This window comes from Cavia porcellus, unplaced genomic scaffold (assembly GCF_034190915.1).
Source record: "Cavia porcellus strain 051 isolate PalLab524CR breed Dunkin Hartley unplaced genomic scaffold, mCavPor4.1 scaffold_1, whole genome shotgun sequence".
Taxonomy (NCBI): domain Eukaryota; kingdom Metazoa; phylum Chordata; class Mammalia; order Rodentia; family Caviidae; genus Cavia; species Cavia porcellus.
This window is the reverse complement of record NW_026947484.1, coordinates 75,407,610-75,427,252: the sequence shown is the minus strand read 5'-3', so window position 1 is coordinate 75,427,252 and position 19,643 is coordinate 75,407,610. Positions and strand designations below refer to the sequence as shown.

The 19,643-nt window shown below is 43.8% G+C and overlaps 1 protein-coding gene across 3 annotated transcripts in view; it reads left to right on the top strand.

Moving 5' to 3' along the window:
- The window catches only part of Fxn (frataxin), a 43,728-nt gene that overhangs the window by 15,703 nt on the left and 8,382 nt on the right, over window positions 1–19,643 (top strand). For 2 of the 3 annotated variants that reach the window (XM_003472275.5, XM_063250182.1), the window contains exons 4-5: window positions 985–1,082; window positions 6,178–10,350. In XM_003472275.5, coding sequence (XP_003472323.2) covers window positions 985–1,082; window positions 6,178–6,328 — 249 coding nt within the window. In that variant the 3' untranslated portion in view covers window positions 6,329–10,350. Of the gene's footprint in view, window positions 1–984; window positions 1,083–6,177; window positions 10,351–19,643 lie in introns of those variants that run through there. The other variant, XM_063250186.1, reaches the window with a different exon arrangement.

Here is a 19,643-nt window from a genome sequence, read left to right as displayed (position 1 = left end):
AGGTGAATCACAGAGGAGACAAATTGTCTCCTTCAGGCGGAACCATCTGTGTCCTCCACCCTGTTACATTCCTCCTGCATTTAAATCACTGTATTTGTACAAAGTGCATCTGGAGAGTCATCCAGGGACTGATCAGAAAGCTCCAGCAGCACAGAGAAAGGTCACCTTGCTCTCTGCTGGCTCCCAGTTCTTACAGGAGGAGCTCAGAGCACAGCCCTGTCTTGCACACCCTGCCCACTCCAAAGAGTGCAGGCCTGTGCATAAAAGGCTTCTTTGGGAAGGTGTTTTCACATTTAAATGAGCACTTATGGGCTACAGCTGGACCCGCCAGTCTTTAGGGAATTCCAGGCTCTTGCAGCAGGGTCTGAGGCGCAGTCAGATGGATGGGAAGGATCCAAAAATAACAGACAGGCTGGGGCTGCTGCCTTCTCCCTACATAGCTAAGGCCACAGCTCTTCTGAGACAAGAAAGGCAGGTGGACTGATTGCTTCCTTCTTTCCTTTATAACAGACTTGTCACATGCAGTGCCTGTACTGACAGAGGGCTCTGGAGTTGGTGTCTCTGTTTGTGACATCCTCCGGCTTATTCTGTGGGTGCCTGGGGGCAGCAGGGGTGTTTGCCAGTGCCAAACCCTTGGGACAAAACAACCATCTTCACCTCACCAAGCTGGTGAGGAGTTGGAAAAGCACTATGAGACGTCAGCATCATGATCAATCTTATTCTGGTCCTGAGAGCAATGTTCTTTATATGCTCTCCTGTTTCCAGGTACTACATTAAAGATTTCTTTCCCTGTTGGTGCTGGGAATGGAATCCAAGGCCTCGCTCCTGCTAAACACACAACAATGCCACCAAGCTACATTTCCAGCCCCATGAAGACTGCCTTAGGATATAAACTGCGTATTTGTACACACGATACACAGCAATGAATGGCAAAGGGCTGTTTTTGATTGATTTTATCTTCTTTCTCTCTTCCACCTGAACTAGAGCGGCGTCTTGACAGTTAAACTGGGTGGAGACCTAGGAACATACGTGATCAACAAGCAGACCCCAAACAAGCAGATCTGGTTATCATCTCCCTCCAGGTAAGTGCAGAAGTCAGAATCTATAATGATTAAACTCCTTTAAAGTGTGGTGGGAGCCAGGCGTGATGGCACATGCTCAGTCTCCCCACACTCTGGGAGGCTGAGGCAGGAGGATGGAAAGTTCTAGCCCAGTCTGGACAATTTAGGGATTTAGTGTGACACTGTCTTAAAAATTTTTTCTAAAGCCTGGGGATGTACCTCACTGCAAAGGTCCTGGGTTCAATCCACAGTAACATTAATTAATTAATTGATTAATTAATTTTTAAAATGTGGTGTCAGGGACAATTTGAGAAGAACCATCCTGTGTTTGCATCAGTAAGTGGAGTGTTCCTGCTGGTTTGTTTGTTTGTTTATTTTTTGAGACAGGGTCTCATATTGTAGTTCAGGCTGGCCTCCAACTCCGGGCAATCCTGTTTCAGCCTCTGAGTAATCCTCCTGTTTCAGCCTCCAAGTGCTGGGATTACAGGCATGCCACACTCATCTCCTAGTGTTTTACACTGGTCTCACACTCATTAGGAAGCTGTCCTCTAGTTATATAATTTCCTTGCTGATAGCTTGGCTACAGTAACCAGGCATTAGGATGTTAACAAGATCCAAAGAAAAAAGTGTGTAAGTTTTCAGAACCCAGCCCAGACAGTTTCTATGAAAGAGAAAATGATCCCTGATCAGGGACTGAGCGTGTAGCTGCATGGTAAAGCTCTTACTTAGCATCTGTGAGGCTCTAGGTTTGATCCTCAGCACAGCAAAAGCAAAGAAAAAAAGTCTGATTGTAATTTTGCAGCATCTGAGCCAGTTAACATTTGTTTGTTTGTATTGGTTTTGTTTTTTGCTTTAAACAATTTATTTAACTGAGGTGGACTTCCACTTATTTAACCGAAGTGACTTCCATTTATTTTGATACTTCTTTTCTCCATCTTCAAAGCCAATATAAATATTTCATAAATATTTGACCATTACAGGATCTTCAAGCCAATATAAATATTTCTTAAATATTTGACCATTTAAGTACGCACTACACAGTACCTCAGCAATGTCTTTCAGCAAGAAAAACACTGAAACTTGAACAACTATTTGTTGTTCAATTTGTTGTTGAACAACTATTTGTAAGAGGACAATATGTAATTATCAACTAGTGGTTTCTTACTGTTTATTTTTTTTTGAAATTATGTATTATTTCTACCCTTTTTCTGTTTTGTTTTCTCTCTTTAAATAAAAAAAAGAAATTAAAAGAAAAACACTGAAGAGTAAAGATCCAACACTACTAACTAGGTAGAATGAAAATCTGCTCCAAATATTTGTTCCAGAGGTAAAGGCACCACACACCTGTTCAATTAAGGAAACCATCCTTACAACACAGGATGATTTTTTATTTTTAAGTAGGGCCTAGAACACTTGGCCGCCAATCGGGAAGGGCTCCATCCCCAGCTTCTGCCATAAATTCAAAGGGAATGCATTCCAAGAGCCCTGGCTCCTTCCCACTGGGTTCACAAAGCTTGCTTCTCTGGGAGGGGCCTGCTGGTGCTTCCGTTGAACCCAGGTACCTTTCTCTTTGGCTTTCTTCTTTTTCGGATCCTTTTCCTTCACATGTTCCAGGAAGCTGTCACGACTCCTTAAATGTTTAATGTGTCCAATACACACATTAATCCTTGTGGCGAGTACCTTGCTCTTAACCTGCTTGTTTACAGCAGTGCCAACAGGAGGCTGGGTAACCCTGGAGACTCTTCCTGTTTGGCCACGGTGACATTTGTGGTACATTTCTCTTTGCACACTACCCATCCCCTTGACATCTACAACATCACCCTTTTTGTAGATTCGCATGTCTGTGGTCAAAGGAACAGCCCTGTGTTTTCTAAAAGGCCTAAACAACATACACCAGGGTCCCCTCCTCTTTCCCTTTGTCTTCATCATTTTGGCAAATTACTGGAAGATGGTGGTTCTGGCCAAAAGGCAAAAGTTTGTTTGTTGTTTAGCCTCTCAATCAAAATTCAGTCGAATTCCCTTGGCAGGACTGGGCCAAAGGCCTTGGGAAGGCGGGACGGTGGTTTAAATTGCCACTCCCGGGAATCTGTCCCTCCCACCTGTTCCATTCATGGGCTTTTGGCAGAGGGAAGACTTGTGATCAGAAAGCCTGAGCCCCAAACCTGAGACCATGCAGCTTGGCCACTGATGAAATAGTTGGAGAAAGCCCTCAGCCCTTCTTGCCTGGATCATTCTTTAGCACTCCAGAGAGAACATTTGGACTGGTTACTGGGAAGGGCAGAAGTATAAGCCATGTGGAATTCTTCGAAAGACTAATTGTATTTGCAGTTTTTTTAAAAAGTATAACCAGGGCATATAGCACAGAAGTAGAGCACTTGCCTAATAGGTATGGAGCCCTGGGGTCCATCCCCAGTACTGAAGCAAATAGCTAGAACTCTCTAGAAGTCTATACTACTAGATAATTACAACTTCTTAAACATTCCAAGGGTATTTGCTTAAAATCTGTAATTAAAATGGAACATTGAAAGGAAATTCTACTGAGTAGCCGCTATGTTCATAAATAAATATTCTTCCGCTTTTCATATTTGCCCAGAATACTTTTTTTTTTTTTGTCTTTTTCCTTTTTATCGGTACCAGGGATCGAACTCACGACTGCCTGCTTGCAAGGCAGGCGCTTATGCTGCTGAGCTAAATCCCCAGCCCCTTGCCCAGAATACTTTTTAGTTGAGCATGGTGGCACACATCTGTAATCCCAGCAGGTGGGAGGCTGAGGCAAGAGGATTGCTATGCATTTTAAGGCCAGCCTGGGCTGTCTATTGAACTCATCAAGGCCAGCCTGAAGTACAAAGCAAGACCCTGTCTCAAAACAAATGAAAAAAAGCAACAATACTTTTCAAAGGTGTTCTAGTTGAGATTGAAAGTGTTCCCAAAGTCTCATGTCTGGAAGGTGATTGATGGTGGATTTATCCATTGGTCAGTTTGTTGAACATGCTGTTTGGGTGTGGGTCTGAGGTGAGGTTTGGGAGGGCGCATTCTCCTCCCTGGCTCCCCCCATCTTTCCCTCTGCCTTATGAGTTTTCCTCTGCTTTGCTGCTTGTGCCTTGGGGCCTGCAGACCATAGACTGAATCCACTAAAGCCATGAGCCAGAATAATCATCCCCTCCTTTAAGTTGTGAATGTCAGGTATTGTTTCTCAGTGCGGATAGAGCTGACAAGTACATTAGGGCTAGGTTTCTGATTCTTTTTTTTTTTTTTTTTTTTTTTTTTTTCAGTTGACAACTTTTCAGGTACTACCTCGAGGAAGTTGTAGGGTAGAATAAAGGCACAGTGTGGGGACTCCTGGACTCAGAGCCTTGGGCAGCACAGAGGGGTATGGATGGCTTCCTGAGAGCAGGTTCAGAGTACAAGGCCAAGGAACAGGTTTTTTCCTGTTCTTTCTTTCTTTTTTTGGGGGGGTGGGTACCAGGGGTTGAACTCAAGGACCTCATGCTTGCCAGGCAGGCACTTACACCGCTGAGCTAAACTCCTGGCCCTTTCTGTTTTTTTTTTTTTTTTTTTTAATATGGCCCAGCTGGTTTATGTTCAACAATTTGTGCCCATTATGCAAAAGCTGTCAATTTGATTTTTCCCTTTTTCTGCATTTTTTTGAGAATATGTTCAAACCTCAACATTTGGCTAGCAGCACAGAAACCCTTGTTGCTTTTTTTTTTTTTTTTGGTAGTGGTACTAGGGATCAAACGCAGTACCTTCTCAGTGTGAGACTCTGGTATAACAGTTCGTGGCAGAAACCAGCTACACATCTGTCTGTACAAATGCAGTGTACCGTCAACACTATATTGCATTACTACTGCAACTGCCTTATAAGGGGAACAATTTATTTTGCTCAGACTTTTGTCCCAGCCCAAGGTTGGGCTGGCAGCCACAGATACACTGCAGCCTTTTATAAGGATGGCAGAGCACAGCAGAATCATAGGAAGGGTGACAGTCACACATCAAGCCAGGTACAGGCTGGGTAGATCCCATGCTTTCTCTCCTGGGAATTCCCCTATCAGCTGAGGGTGTCCCACTGGGTCTTCTCTTGAGGTAACACAGTGCCGCTCAGTGCCACCATCCTGGGGACTAGGCCTTTACACAGAACGTCAGGGCATTCATCCAACCTACCATACACAGCATTCCCAAAGGAAAGTCCATGTGCCATTATTCCTTTTAAGTAAATGAGCTTGAGGTGGATGAACTAGCCCATCCAGCTCTCTATTTGTGGATTTAAATTTTAATTTAAAAAGAGTTTTTTTTGGTACCGGAGATCAAACTCAGGACCTCACGCTTGCCAGATAGGTAGGCGCTTATGCCACTGAGCTTAATATCCCCAGCCTAGAAAGTTAAAAAAAAAAAAAAGAAAAAATTGGGAGTAAATAATAGTGTAAGCAAGCTACAGTCATTCATGTCAGTGGCACAAGACTGGTCATGATTTCACCAGGCATAGTGGCACACGCCTGTACTCCTAGAACTCAGGAGGCTGAGGCAGCAGAATCACTGTGAGCTTGAGGCCAACCTGGCTACATAGTGAGTTCAAGGTCAGCCTGAACTACATAGTGAGACCCTATCTAAAAAGAAAAAAAAGGTCATGATTTCAAAAAAACACTGTTCCAAGACAGCAGATTGCATATGAAAGGCAGAAAACAGTGAGGAATCAGGATGTGATGTACAGAGACTCATCAAAAAGGGTGGGATGATTTTCTTTGCAGAGTCTGTGTGTTAGTCCACCATCCTGTGAGAAAATAAACTGCAAAGGGGGACATTTATCTGGCTTATAGTTTGAAAACTTCAGTCCCTGGTTGCATCACAGTAGGGAGCTCACAGCAAGGAATCTGCTCGTTTCTTGAAGGCAAAGACAAGCCAAGCTCAAATCCCAGTGTACCCTCAGGACACTCCCCCGGTGACATAGGGGTCTTCCACCAGGCCTCACCTCCTGCAGGTCCCACCATCTTCCTGGTAGCAACAAGGGATTGTGACCAAATACATGGCCTTTGGGGGATGTTAAAGACCCAGAGCATAACATAGTGGCTCCCTGATAGACCGTCCTCGTGGACTCACCGTGCATTTGCTTGTCTTCTAGTGGACCCAAGCGCTATGACTGGACTGGGAAAAGCTGGGTGTACTCGCATGATGGCATGTCCCTCCACGAGCTGCTGGCCATGGAGCTGACCAAGGTCTTAAAAACCGAACTGGACTTGTCCTCCTTGGCCTATTCCGGAAAAGGCACTTGATGGTCTGCCCAGTTGTAAAGACATTAAATCCTGCAGGGCCAAGATTCCAGCTTCCTTCGCTGCCAGGTGTGTCACGGGATGTGTAAGGCTCTGTGCAAAACAAAACATGTGAGCACCCATCCTGCCCCGGAATCTGGCTTGTAATTTCTACAGAATTTTTTTTCAATTGTCTGATTACCTTCCCTCACATGATACTTCTTGTCTTCTGTGATGTCTTATTTCCGTTCCTTACAGTATACCTTACAGTAATAACCTTACGAAAAGAAAGCAAGAGGGCTGGGGATTTAGCTCAGCGGCATAAGCGCCTGCCTGGCAAGTGCAAGGTCATGAGTTTGATTCCTGGTGCCAAAAAAAAAAAAAAGCAACAAAGAAAAACCCTAGGAGGAGAAATGAATCATCTTCATTCTTTGAAGGATTTACTGCAAAAGCTGTGTGAAGAGCTGATGGCCACTTTCACCATTCTTTCTGAAAACGAGCCTCGCTGAAGTGTCGCCTCTTCCAAAGCACTCAGCTTCTGAGCCCTTCAGTGCTGTCAAAAGACTGGAGACCGCTGCCCGCGCATGCCTTGTGACTGTCAGGGCATAGCTGCATGCTGGTATCAGAGAACCTGCTGTTTTCACTCCCATACATTCGTATATCTATGCACAGGTACCTCTGGCATGTGCACACATGTATACTTCTTTCTTAATTTAGTATGTAGCATAGAAGCAGCTCTGTGCTACAAGTTTGAAACCCCCAAAGACAAGAAAGGAAACATTTTTTTCCATAAGCGACAGGGTGTAACACCAGCAGTATTGCTAAGCTGAGGAGGTTCTGTATTATGAAGTGACAAACACAGAGGAGAAACTCATCTGCCTAAAGAGCAGCAGTCCTGGGCTGCGCTGCAGCCTGAAACAGCTCTATCTGTGCACACATTTCCCAGGTCCCTCGACCTCTGCTTTCTTGTCTGTTAACAGAATATAACTGAGTCTCAACATTCAGAGGTCCTGTATGCAACCCAGAGGGCAGCTTTAATTCCCATTAGGTAGATGAAAGGATGACTGTGATCAATTGTTAAACAACAGAGTAAATAGGGCCAGATAGTTAGCCCAGTGGCATAAGTGCCTGTCTGGCAAGCATGAGGTTGTGAGTTCAATCCCCAGTATCAAAAAAACAAATCAAGACAAAAACAATGGAGCAAATATATTGTCGCAGTACTGAGATACTGGAATTCTGGCTGACATCCTGTAAAATACTAGCTGTCCATTATGCCCTCACTGTGCTAAACTTAACACATTCACTGTGTTTTAAGTTATACGTGAAACAAAAAGATTCCAGGACATAAAACTGAGCTAGAGTTGTTTGTTTTGTTTTGTTCTATGGTGGTGGTACTGGGCATTGAACTCAGTACTTCTGTACTGAGCTATATCCCCAGCTTTTTTAGACACACCCTTGCAAAGTTGCCCAGGCTGGGCCTGAACTTTCAATCCTCCTGCCTCAGCCTCCAAAGTGCTAGGATTCCAGGTATACCACCATGCCCAACTTGATCTTTTATTTTCTTACTAAGGAAAATATTTAAGAGATAGGGATATAACTCAGTGGTAGAATGCTTTCTCAGTGATTCAATGCCCAGCATTGCAAAACAGAAGCAAAAAAGAAAAATTAGTGACAAGTGTATGTATTGGCTTTTACAATGGGTAAACATCCATCATCGAAAAAAAATTCAACAATTCAGCAGTATAAATAGATGGTAATGGGGACTTAAGATTCCTTTCCTCAAAATAAAGTGATGGAAATTTTTGAGGGCAGTAAATAACAAAACCACGTGTGAACACAAGTGTGCAGGTGAGTGTGCTGGTTCGTGTGTCACTGTCTTCTTCCAGTGAGTTCTTCTTGCCCTTCCCCTGCTTGGGACCCTCCATGAGCCTCCAGTGTGCTGTAGGGCCACCTTCAGGTGGGGTAAATCGGTCAGCGACCCAGGGTCACCGTGGACAGCAAGATGGCATCTGCCGGCAGTATCACGGGAAGTGAAGCCACGTCCACCATTAGTAAGTTTCCCAGGCGCCAGGGATGCAGCTCAGCGGCACAGCGCCCGCTTGGCAAGTGTGAGGCCCTGAGTTCGATTTCTGGTACCAAAAAATAAGGTTCCCTGATGAAAGAGACAACACTAAACCCAGTGTCAGAAAGTTTGAAAGCAGCAGGGATGCCATCTCTCTCTTCTGTAACTCCTCAGCTTTCGGGGGGGGGGGGGGGGCAAATCAACAGGGTTGCTGATGGATCTGCATCTACCAGACACTGCAGGAATATTACAGGCTGCCTCAGGAGTATAGAAGAAAACTTACATCTCAAGAGGAAATGCGGCTGGGGATTTAGCTCAGTGGCATAAGCGCCTGCCTTGCAAGCAGGCAGCTGTGAGTTCAATCCCCCATACCACTTAAAAAAAAAAAAAAAAAAAAAAAGAAACAAAATAAATCTAACACTAGTTTTAAAAAAAAGAGGAAATGGACTTTATCCGACGTGGATGTCTAGAATAATGATTGTGGCTGCTGTTTGTCATCAAAAAATTATTTTAGGGCTGGGGATTTACCTCAGTGGCATAAGCACCTGCCTGGCAAGTGTGAGGTCGTGAGTTCGATCCCCAGTACCACCACCAAAAAAAATTATTTTAAGTTGGGCATGGTGACACATGTCTGTTATCCCAGCATTTGGAGAAACAGGAGAATTGTCATGAGTCTAAGGCTAGCCTGGGCTACATAGTGAGATCAGGCCTCAAAAAAAATTATCTTTACAACAGAGGACCTCCAAAATGATATAGGAAGAGTTGTATATCTAAATATTATGCAAAAAGAAAAGAAATATAGAAAATTTAGATAAATACTTGTATCTTCTTATCTTCGTGTCTTGGTGAGCTCCACAAGCTTGCCTAATTGTTTATATACTTTTTTGAAATATGTATATATGTCTTTTTGAGACAGGGTCTCACTATGCAGTTAAGGCAAACAATCCTCCTGCCTCAGTCTCCTGAGTACTGGGCTCACAGGAGTGCACCACCACACCGCCCAGCTTACAGTATACACTTGGGAAACAAAGCAGTCAAGGAGCCCATTAACATGCTCTTCCAGACAATCCCTTCAGGCTTACTCACTTTTACTTTATGCACAGCTCTAACTGATTGCATTGTCTGCCCTACAAGCCCTAGGAAGATCTCAGGAAGGAAAAGGATTTCAAGCATGTGAACACCAGGTAGAAAACAGAGTCACGCTCTGAGGCAAACTGGAAACAGCACAGCGTGGGCCAATAGCCACAGTCACTGTGCTCAGGGTGAGCTTTGAGGAAAAGGTTGCTAACTACTCAGTATACCATGTTGAAAGCAGCAAAGAAATGCAAATATAATTTAGAATTTGTGTGTGTGTGTGAGTTGTTATTTTAAATGTGATAATGGTTAGTGTGTTTTGTTTTCATGGTGCCGGGTACTGAGCCCAAGGCCTTCACACTAAGCCATATCCCTGGTCTTTTTTTAATTTTGAGGCAGGGTCTTACTAAATCACTAAGTATGCACTCTGAGTTTGAACTTGTGATCCTCTTACCTCAGTTTCCTGAGTGCGTGTGCCACCACACCTAGATAATGTTTAGCCTTTAGTGGCAAGACCCTCCGCCACATAGGAGAATTAATGATGGCCTCTCAGAATTACACAGGAAAAAGAAAATCTGAGTGTTATAATTTACAGCTTGATGTCCTCCCAAAGCCTCATGTGCCCATAGGTAAATTACTGTGATACTGGGTTAAAGGTGTGTGATAACTGGATTACTCTACTGATCAGTTTAGCACAGTTCTGGGTGTGGACAATGGAAAGCCCCTCCCCTGGTAGGTGGCACCAACCAATAACCCTGGATGGAATAAAAAGGGGAGGGAAGCCTTCTGCCTGCCGCTTCCTGCCTGCCCTGCTATGGACTGTTCCCCCTTTTCATGTCCCTTTGGCATTCTGTCCTGCCTTGGAACCAGCCACCTGTAGACTCAGCCAAAATAAATCTTTCTTCCTTCAGCTTGTGGGTATTGGGTGTTTTGTCTAGCAACAAGAAGGTAACCATGACACTGAGTTTTATTGTTGATTGAGGCTTTTGTTTTGTTTATATTGAACTCAAAGACTTGTGCTTGTTAAATATGAATTCTACCTCTGAGTTGTAACTTCTATGTTCTACCACTGAGTTTTTAAATTACTGGAAATTACTGGAAATTTGTTTTTTGTGTGTACTAGAGATTGAAGCCAGTCTGCCTCATGTATGCTAGGCAAGCACTGTGCCACTAAGCGATATCCCCATTTTTCATTTTTTGAGACAGGGTTTTCCTAATTTGCTCAGGTTTTCCTCAAACTTGCAATTCTCCTCCCTTAGTCAATAGCTGAGGATTCGAATGTGTCCAGTTATGCCTGGCTTTTAATCTAAACTTTAAAATTTTAACCCAGGAGCCAGGGGTATAACTCAGTGGCATGCCACCTACCTGGCAAGCATGAGGTCATGAGTTCAATCCCAGGAAAAACAAAATTTAACTCAGACTTCTCTGCCACTTGCTTACTGACATGAGCCTTAGTCTTTTTATCCATAAACTCAAAATCTGCAATAAGTTGAACCTGGCTGCAATTTTTAAAATTCAAATTGGAGACTTTCCCTCATTTTTATTTAAGTCATTCTCAACCTTGAACTTGGGCGGAGAGCTCATTTTGCTTACCTCATGATGGACTGTTTCAACACCTTCTCTGCCTTGTGATGCTTATATTTTATTCTACCTTTCGTTTCCATGCTAAACATACTTAAGCCAACTGTAAATCCAATAGTTTGTATTAAGTAATGTGCCTGCCCAGCTACAGGTGCCTCAAATTCTGATGAACCCCATTGCCACCTCTAAAGGAAAATGCAGGTCTGTAAAGACGAACGAAGTGCATGTGGATTGATGATGGAAGTTGCCAAGGGAAACTAGTTTCCTCCTTCCAAGGTACACACAAAGATTAAAGTAGTTTAGTTCATGTCCAGTAGAATTCTTGGCCTGGATTTATCTTCTGCAAACTGAAACAGCTGCATGACAGTAAAGGAAAAGAGGAAGGAGGGTCAGAGTTATGAAACTTCATATAAATTTGTGCTGCTTTTCTAAACAACTTTATGGCTGTCTTTCTGTATACAGTTAGAGTAAGAAATGCCTTTAAATCCTTGGTTGGCTTAATTAGCCAGGGTCCTGAGAGCACTTTCTAAGATCCTGATTAATGGCCCCTTTGGAATGTGTGAAATGGTCCTCGTTTTTATCCCTCTGTCAGCTACAGAGACAAAATCCAAGCTCAAATGTTCTGTCTTCCCTCGCTGCATCAGTTAAGAAATAGGATACATCAGAACAGATTTATTAGACTGTTTATTAGCTGAAAATTTATTCGGACTGTTGAGAAAAACACCTGCACCCAGCAGCAAAATTGGCTCCAACATTTTCTTCTACTGTGAGAAGTCAGAGCTGTTTTCTTCTGCGGTAAAGAGAAAAGGCAGAGCCCCGAGGCTCCTTCCACGTGTAAAAGGCTGAAGAAGATGGGCCTCTGCCGTCTACTTGCGTTTCTGTGACCTGACGGACACTAGTGGTGCCACACCTCTTTTTCTTTTCCTCCCTTTCAAAGGGTGTACTTGCTACAGAATTGTTTGAGTCTGAATTCAGTAAAATGCTTGGACTAAAAACCAATACTTAAAGATTTTGTGTTTAGAAGAATTTGCTTCCAGCTTTATTCCTCTAAGTGTTGCAACATTCAACAGGCAACTATTTTTCACCATCTATGACATGTTTAAAGCAGGACCGAAAAAGTTAAAATCTAAAGAATTAAACATCTAGAAGCAATCAGGTAAGCTGGTCACAGTGGCACACAGCTGTAATCCCAGCACTCAGAAGCTGAAGCAGGAGGGCCCTAAGTTTCAGACCCTGCCATAAAACAGGGCTGGGGATGTAACTAAACACATAAGGCCCTAGGTTCAATCCCCAGTACCACAAAGACACACAAAAAATAAATATAACTGGGAAAGGGAGGGGGCCTGGACACTTAAAAGTTCCTCATTTGCGCAGATATTGAGTTAAAATTACATTCATCTGCTAAAAGCACTGTTTGGAGTCAGAACAGCTGTGCTTTATAACTACAGAGACTGAACTTGGACTCAAGCAGTGAAAATTTCCAGGCACTGCATGAATGGCCGCCTCCCCCATTCGGTTGACCCATCCTGGCACGTGTCCTACTTAGCTTATGAAAACTTTATAAATATCTCCAACCCAAACCTCTCAGTCCTCAGAAACCAATTGTCTTAATCTGATGCTTAATACTTTTTTAAACAAATAGAAATTTTCTCAGCAAGATCACACCCTTGTGCGTCTGCTGCCTGTGGATAGACCCAGAGTGACAGGGCCCCGGAGGGCCACACAGGTGACCACCAGGTTACAGCCACATGAGGGGAGTGTGAGTCCAGCGCCTGTCCATGAGCTGAAGCCACCACTCATTGGCCTCTGCCAGCCCTCTAAACCAGTTTGGTCCCTAGGAACAATTTGCCCGTCAAGTTTCACCTGCTAGGTAGGGGTGCCACTGGAAGCCACAAAGCTCAGAGCTCACGGAGGAGTCTCAGCGCAATCTGGCATCTCTCCAATTCCTCCTCGGTAGATGCAGGGGCTTGGGGAGGGGCGCAAGGTTGAAGGCACTGAAAGCTGACCCCGGGGAAGGACTTCTATGAGGACGATGGAAAGGTAGTCATTTCCCCCGTGCAGATTTCCCACTTCCCACGGGGCTGTGGGGCTTTCCCGAAGTCCTGCCCGTAGGGCTGCCAGCTGGAACAGCCCTGATCATACCACCAGGAGGATTGTGTGCTCTGAAATGCCCCATCTTGAACCCAAAACTTTTGGTTTGTGTTTTTGCTTTTTGTTACTGGGCATTGAACCCAAGGCCTTCACGCTGGCCACATACCAGCCCCTTTTTAAACTGCTTTTCTTACTGTGAGACAGGGTCTTCCTAAGTTGCTCAGGCTGGGCTCACACTTGTGCCCACCTTCCTCAGCCTCCCAGAGCGCTGGGATGGGTAACAGGTGTGTGCACCAGCATACCCAGCTGACCTCCGAGTTCTTAGCTCCCGTTTCTGCCATGTTAATGGAGAGGTAGCAAAATTACATAGAAAAGAAAGACAGTGTTGTTCCCCAGTTACATGCCTTTCCTGCTCATGTCTGTGATGCTAGTTGCATTTAGTTCAAAGGAAGTAGCATACGTAAACCCTAAGAGAATTAAAAAGTTAAATTTCCAATGTTCAAAAGTAATAGAATGGGTAAATTAGCATTAGGGTTACTATGTAAGGCTGTGCAGCCCATGTACTGTGCAACTCAAATACTGCTCTGCAGAGAGATTACAATAGCTGCCCTGTGAGGTGAACATAATCTATCAGATCCTGTAACCAGTTTCGCAAAAATGGAACTTAAAAGTTAGATTTCTTTTTTCCCCTTTAGAAACAAGTGGCTTCTCCAAAATTCCTCTGACCCAAATGGCTTCCCCGCCTCTGCCAGCCCAGGCAAAAGAACAGAAATAGAGGGAGGCGGGTAGCAGGGCAAAGTGCAGTTCCAGCGCCTCAGCACGCGGGGAGCGGCCTTGGTCAGGGAGGGCACAGCCGGCCTTCCGCGCTCTTCCCGCTGTTCCTTGCTATTAAAAACAAACAAACAAACAAACAAAACAACAACAACAACAACAAAAACCACCTCGCACATAGGCACATAGTGAGATGGTGATTTCGGCAAATGAGTCCTCCAACTTCTCAGAGCTGGCTTTCAAGAAATGCTTTTTCCTAGGGTTAAGGATTTAGCTCAGCGGAGTTAGTGCCTTCCCTGAAAGCATAAGGTAGGGGCTGGGGATTTAGCTCAGTAGTATAAGCACCTGCCCTGCAAGTGTGCAGTCATGAGCTCGATCCATCCCCGGTACCGATAAAAGAAATAAAGCATGAGGTCATGAGTTTGACCCCCAGTACCAAAAAAAAAGCAATAGAAGTGCTTTTTCCCAAAATAAATGGGCTCCTTTGATTTGGTCAGCAGGGAACAAATAAACCTAGCGGTGCGGCCCCAAGTGGGGCTGCGCGAGCCTGCTAGGATTCCCCTCGTATGTGGGTCAGCGACACCCCCCCCTTTCACCCGCAGCCTCGCCCTGCAACCCTGGCTACGTGCTCTCCTCATTCTCCCCCACAGGGCCAATGCTTCCTTGCTTGTGCAGGCTCAGCGCCCCCAGAGGACGCTGCGGAGGGCGCACGCAGTTCCTCTGGCCTGCAAGCCCTGAGCACGACCAGGTCAGACCAGACCAAGCTCCAGCTTCTGGGCAGAAATCGAGCTACTGAGTGCTGACCCGGCCCTGAGGCTGGAACACAGGGAAACTTGGCCGGTGTCATTTAAGGTATCTAAAGATACCTTAAACCTTTATTCCCCACTCTTGCCTGGGGAAAGGAATAGGGTTATTTAACCTTGAAAAGCATTCTTGGGGGCTGGGGATTTAGCTCAGCGGCATAAGCACCTGCCTTGCAAGCGCGCAGTCATGAGTTTAATCCCCGGTAGTGTGAGGGGTGGCTTGCTGGTCCCGCTGCGGCTCAGCCTGTCACTTCTGACTGTTCCCCGTGCTTGGGGCTAATCGCAACGGGAATCAGTCAGCCTACAGTTCACCTCTTCTGCTGGAATGCAGTTCTGGTGACAGCTACGCATTCCTTGTGTGTGCTGAAGCCCCGGCGTCTAGGACCATGAACATGTTCTAACGTGTGTTTACCAGTGACCACCCAGCAGATGAACGGATACAGAAAATGTGGTATTTATGCAGCGTGGAATACTACTCTGTTAAAAAGGAGGATGAACTTGAGTCATTTGTGGGCAAATGCTGCCCTCTGAGCTCATAAGGTTAGGCACAGTTTAAATAGTGCATGGTTTCTCTTATATGAGAGACTCAAACTACGAGTAAAGTGCAAAATAAAAGCTAATAATAAACAGCAGGGAGATGAGTGTCAGATCTGGGGCGAGCAGCACTGGGATAAGCAGCTAACTGGGATCCTAAACTCAGCACTGATAACGCATGAAAGGGACAGAGTTTAAGAAAGGAAGACACTTCATCTGTAAGGAGGCAAAAGCAGAAGACAGACAGCTGCAGAGAAGGGAAGAGGGTCTGGAAGATCCCCACACACACACATTTCGTCTCCAGCCACTTTTCTCAGGGTTGAGAAGACCCTTCCTCCCTGGAGTGGGTCACTCCTGAGGGCTCTCTGGGCTGAGTCCCAAGCGCAGCAGGGCCTTTGCCTAGGTGCAGACTCCTGTGGTGAGCTTTGCTTGACTTCCTCCTGCCTGTTTGTTCTCGTCAGGGCTGTATCTCTGAGGTTTGTAGGCTGCCAGGAGGAGGAGTCTTATAGCTGATGATTAAGGGCATGCACCTCAGCTAGTGCAGCAATACAGCGGGGAAACCTGCACTGTTATGCAGAGAATCTTTGACTTTCAAATCACAGAAGTGGCTCACATGTCTAGCTTACCATTTTAGGGTAACTGCAAATGTAAAAGTAAGTTTCTTTACAGTTGTAGTCTACCACCATTGTAATATAACTGCAGAGGTAAAAATTGTTTATTTGCTCATCTGTGGTTTTTTTATGCTTGTCATTGTATATTGGTGATGAAGGTGTTTCAGACTCATTTTGTTGGACTTACAAATGAATGCAACCTGCAAATACTCTCTCAGGCATGCTAGACAATGGTTAGGGCCTCCACACTGGCAGAATCCCATGGTGCAGGGTCTAGCGAGGCAAGACACAGGGAGGATGTGACTCTGGCTCTTCTGCTCTCCCTCTCTCTTGGCTCTCTGCCCCACTGTCATATATGGCGGCACCTAGGACCACAAACTTAATTTGTCTTACAATTTTGGGGAAGATGGCTATGGTTGTGTTCCTCACAAAGTTTGTGAATAAAAGCAAAATTTTGCTGAATGCTTTTGTTTACAAGCTGAAGCATTGAGAACTGAAGTATTTCTCTCTCTCTCTCTCTCTCTCTCTCTCTCTCTCTCTCTCTGTGTGTGTGTGTGTGTGTGTGTGTGTGTGTGTGTATAGAAAGAGAGAGAGGGGGCTGGGGATTTAGCTCAGTGGCATAAGCACCTGCCTTGCAAGCAGGCAGTCGTGAGTTCGATCCCCGGAACCAATAAAAATGAAAAATACCAAAAAGGAAAAAAAAAAAAAAGAAAGAGAGAAAGAGAAATACCCACTAGGATTCAATCATCAGGGCTCAACTTTATGCCTTTGTCTGCTCCTAGTCACCTCTTAAGGCCTCACCTCTAAACACCAAACTCAGACTAAGTTTTCACTTTTCTGTGTGTGTGTGTGTGTGTGTGTGTGTGTGTGAGAGAGAGAGAGAGAGAGAGAGAGAGAGAGAGAGAGAGAGATGGGATTTGAACCCAAGGCCTTCACACTGAGCCGCACACCTAGCCCTTTTTACTTTTTACCTTGAGACAGGTTCTCACTAAATTGCTAATTAGACCAAGCCAGTCATGAACTTGTGATCCTCTTGCCTCAGCCTCCCAGAGAGTTGGGATTAAAAATATGTGCCATCATGCCCAGGATTTTTATCTTCTCATACTCCAGAGTTAAAGACCAACAAGACTCAGAAGAGATAAACTGTATTCAAATAATAACACACTCACACACGCACGTGTCTCACCTCCAACCTGCAAAGAACAAAGAAAAGTCACATTCTCATCCTTTCCACAGAGCCAGGTTGGGTACAGATGCCAGAAAGTTCTAGCAGGAATTCTGAGGCCTTTTTACTTCTGGTTTTCAGAAACTCAGAAAAGTGTTGCCCTGTAAAATCAGTATGTCAGCCTGAGATGAGAATTATAGCAGAACATTCTTCAGTCTACAGAGCCACTGGACATAAAATGTCTGACTTACTGTGCTAGAAACAGTTCATGCTGACTTTAGGACAACTGATTCATTTTCAGAAATTTTGTAAGCTAATTGTTATACACAGCTCTTATCAATAATTTAAATTAAAGCCTGGGGTTTAGCTCAGTGCATTCATTAGTTGGAATGGTTTTGTTCTGGTTTGTTTGATTTTATTATGTGTGATGGTATGAACAGCTATTTTGAAAAAAACAAGACATTATGGCAGCCATTGCTGATTTAATATCATTTTGCTTTGAACTCCTACTATGCTTTTGTTCTTCTGTTTCCATTGGTTCTATCATGTTGTGTCTTAACTGGATTTTAATATGCATGATAGTATAAACAACCTTTGATGGAAAATGAGATATTATAGTAGTCATTGTTCATTTTCTGTTATTTGGTTTTGAAGTCCTGTAATACTTTCATTCTTTTGAATGGTTTTATACTATTTTGTTATGTTTGATATTGTGTGTGAAGGTACGCTCAACTATTTCAAGAAAGAGACATTATGGTAGCTACTGTTAATATCCGGTTGTCTTCTTGTGAAGTGCTGTGTTGTTTGCATTGTTGTATTCTGATTTGCTTTGTTCTGTCCTCTTTTGTTTTATTCTCTTTAAAATAAAAAATTTTTTAAAAATATACTCCTGTGGCAGCACCTTTTCCTAGTTCCTCCCCAGTGATGTCACTTTGGTAGGTTGAAATCTGCCACAGCAAGAATACTTACACCAGAAGGCCACACCAGCAAGCAGGCTCCATCTGGGAACCTGTGCCATGCACAGGCCACCACTGGACTGGAGCAGCCAGACCCCAGCCCTTCCCAACACACAGGCTAGCAAACAAGAAGTACCAGCAATGTCCCCAACAAGGGATCCTCTTATCAGGGGAAACGCAGGCTGTGATGATAGCTATGGAGGTGAAGTGCAATTGGATGCCTGTGGTGCTTTGTTGTTTCACTAACATTGCAAGTCTAGGGCCAGTGGTCTGATCATGGGTTCAGAGGATAGTGGTGCACATTGTGACATGTAGAGGGGATCTCCTTCTGAGGGTTGCAGCCATTGTTGATTTCCTCTGGTCTTGTTTTAGAAGTCCTGTATCATTTCCATTGTTCTGTTGGGTTGGGTTTTATTCTCTTTGGTTTTGTTTGTCAAGTCCGATTGTAGGAGCAGCTATTTCAAAGATAACAAGATATATTATGGCAGCCATTTTGGATTTATTATTGGCTTGTTTTGAAGTCTTTATTGCATTCATTGTTTTGTTTTTATTATTTCTATTCTATTCTGCTGTTTGATTTTTACTATGTCCAAAGTTATCTGCAGCTATTTTGAAGACATCAAGAGGCATTATGGTAACTATTATTGATCTTGTAATGTTTTAAAGTCCTGTGTGTCATGTACTGGTTTGTTTTGATTGGTTTTATCCTCTTTAAATTTTTTTTGTTTTTGTCTTTTTGAGATCCACTCTAAACATGGAATAGTTGAAGGTTCACTGAATTTGATATAGGACCTCCAAATGATAGAAGCAAAATGAGTGTAACTCCCAACCTGTTACATGTCGAATGTGCCAAGTTCGTGTTCCTGAACTTGTAGAATGAATTTTGAGGAACAGCATAGGTTAAGAGTAAGAAATTTTATTGAGGGAGAGACACCTCCTGAGACAGGAGGGGGACCTCGAAAGTGGCTTGCCCTCGTCTCTACTTTGTGGGAGAAGTTTTTTTTTTTTATCAGTACAGGGGATCGAATTCATCACTGCAATGCAGGTGCTTATGCCACTGAGCTAAATCCTCAGCCCCAAGAAGTTTTATAAAGGAGAATAAAAACTTACAAAATGAGTACAAGGTGATGAGATAGGGGAATGAAACTCCTGACCTACTATATGTCCAGTACGAGTTCGTGTTCTCTAAAATCAAAGAATGAGTTTTAGGAACAATGGAGGTTAAGAGCAGAGTATATTTATTGAGAGAAAGAAAGCTTCTGTCTGAAAGAGACACAGAAGGAGTCCTAAGTGTGTTGCCAAAGACTCTGTCTTTTCTAGAAGCTTTTATGGTCAAACCATGAGGTGAGATGGGTCCTGCTGTACACTAGCAAAAAAGAACTTCATCACCCTGTACTATGTTTGCCAATGCCCAAGTTATATGACCAAATTACTTGTTAATTCCCTTTGCAAATGCAACTATTTTCTTTTTTTTTTTTTTTTTTTTTTTGCAATTTTTAAAAAAAATTTTATTTAAGGAGAAAAGAAAAAAAAAAGCAGGGAAAGGGTACAAGTTATACAGATTTACAGAAAAAAAAATGAACAGTAGGAAATCACTAGTTAATGGATTACATATTGTCATCTTAGAAATAATTGTTCAAATCACAAAATTAAAGCTTGTAAAGTGGACATTCCATCTATGATACTGCAAA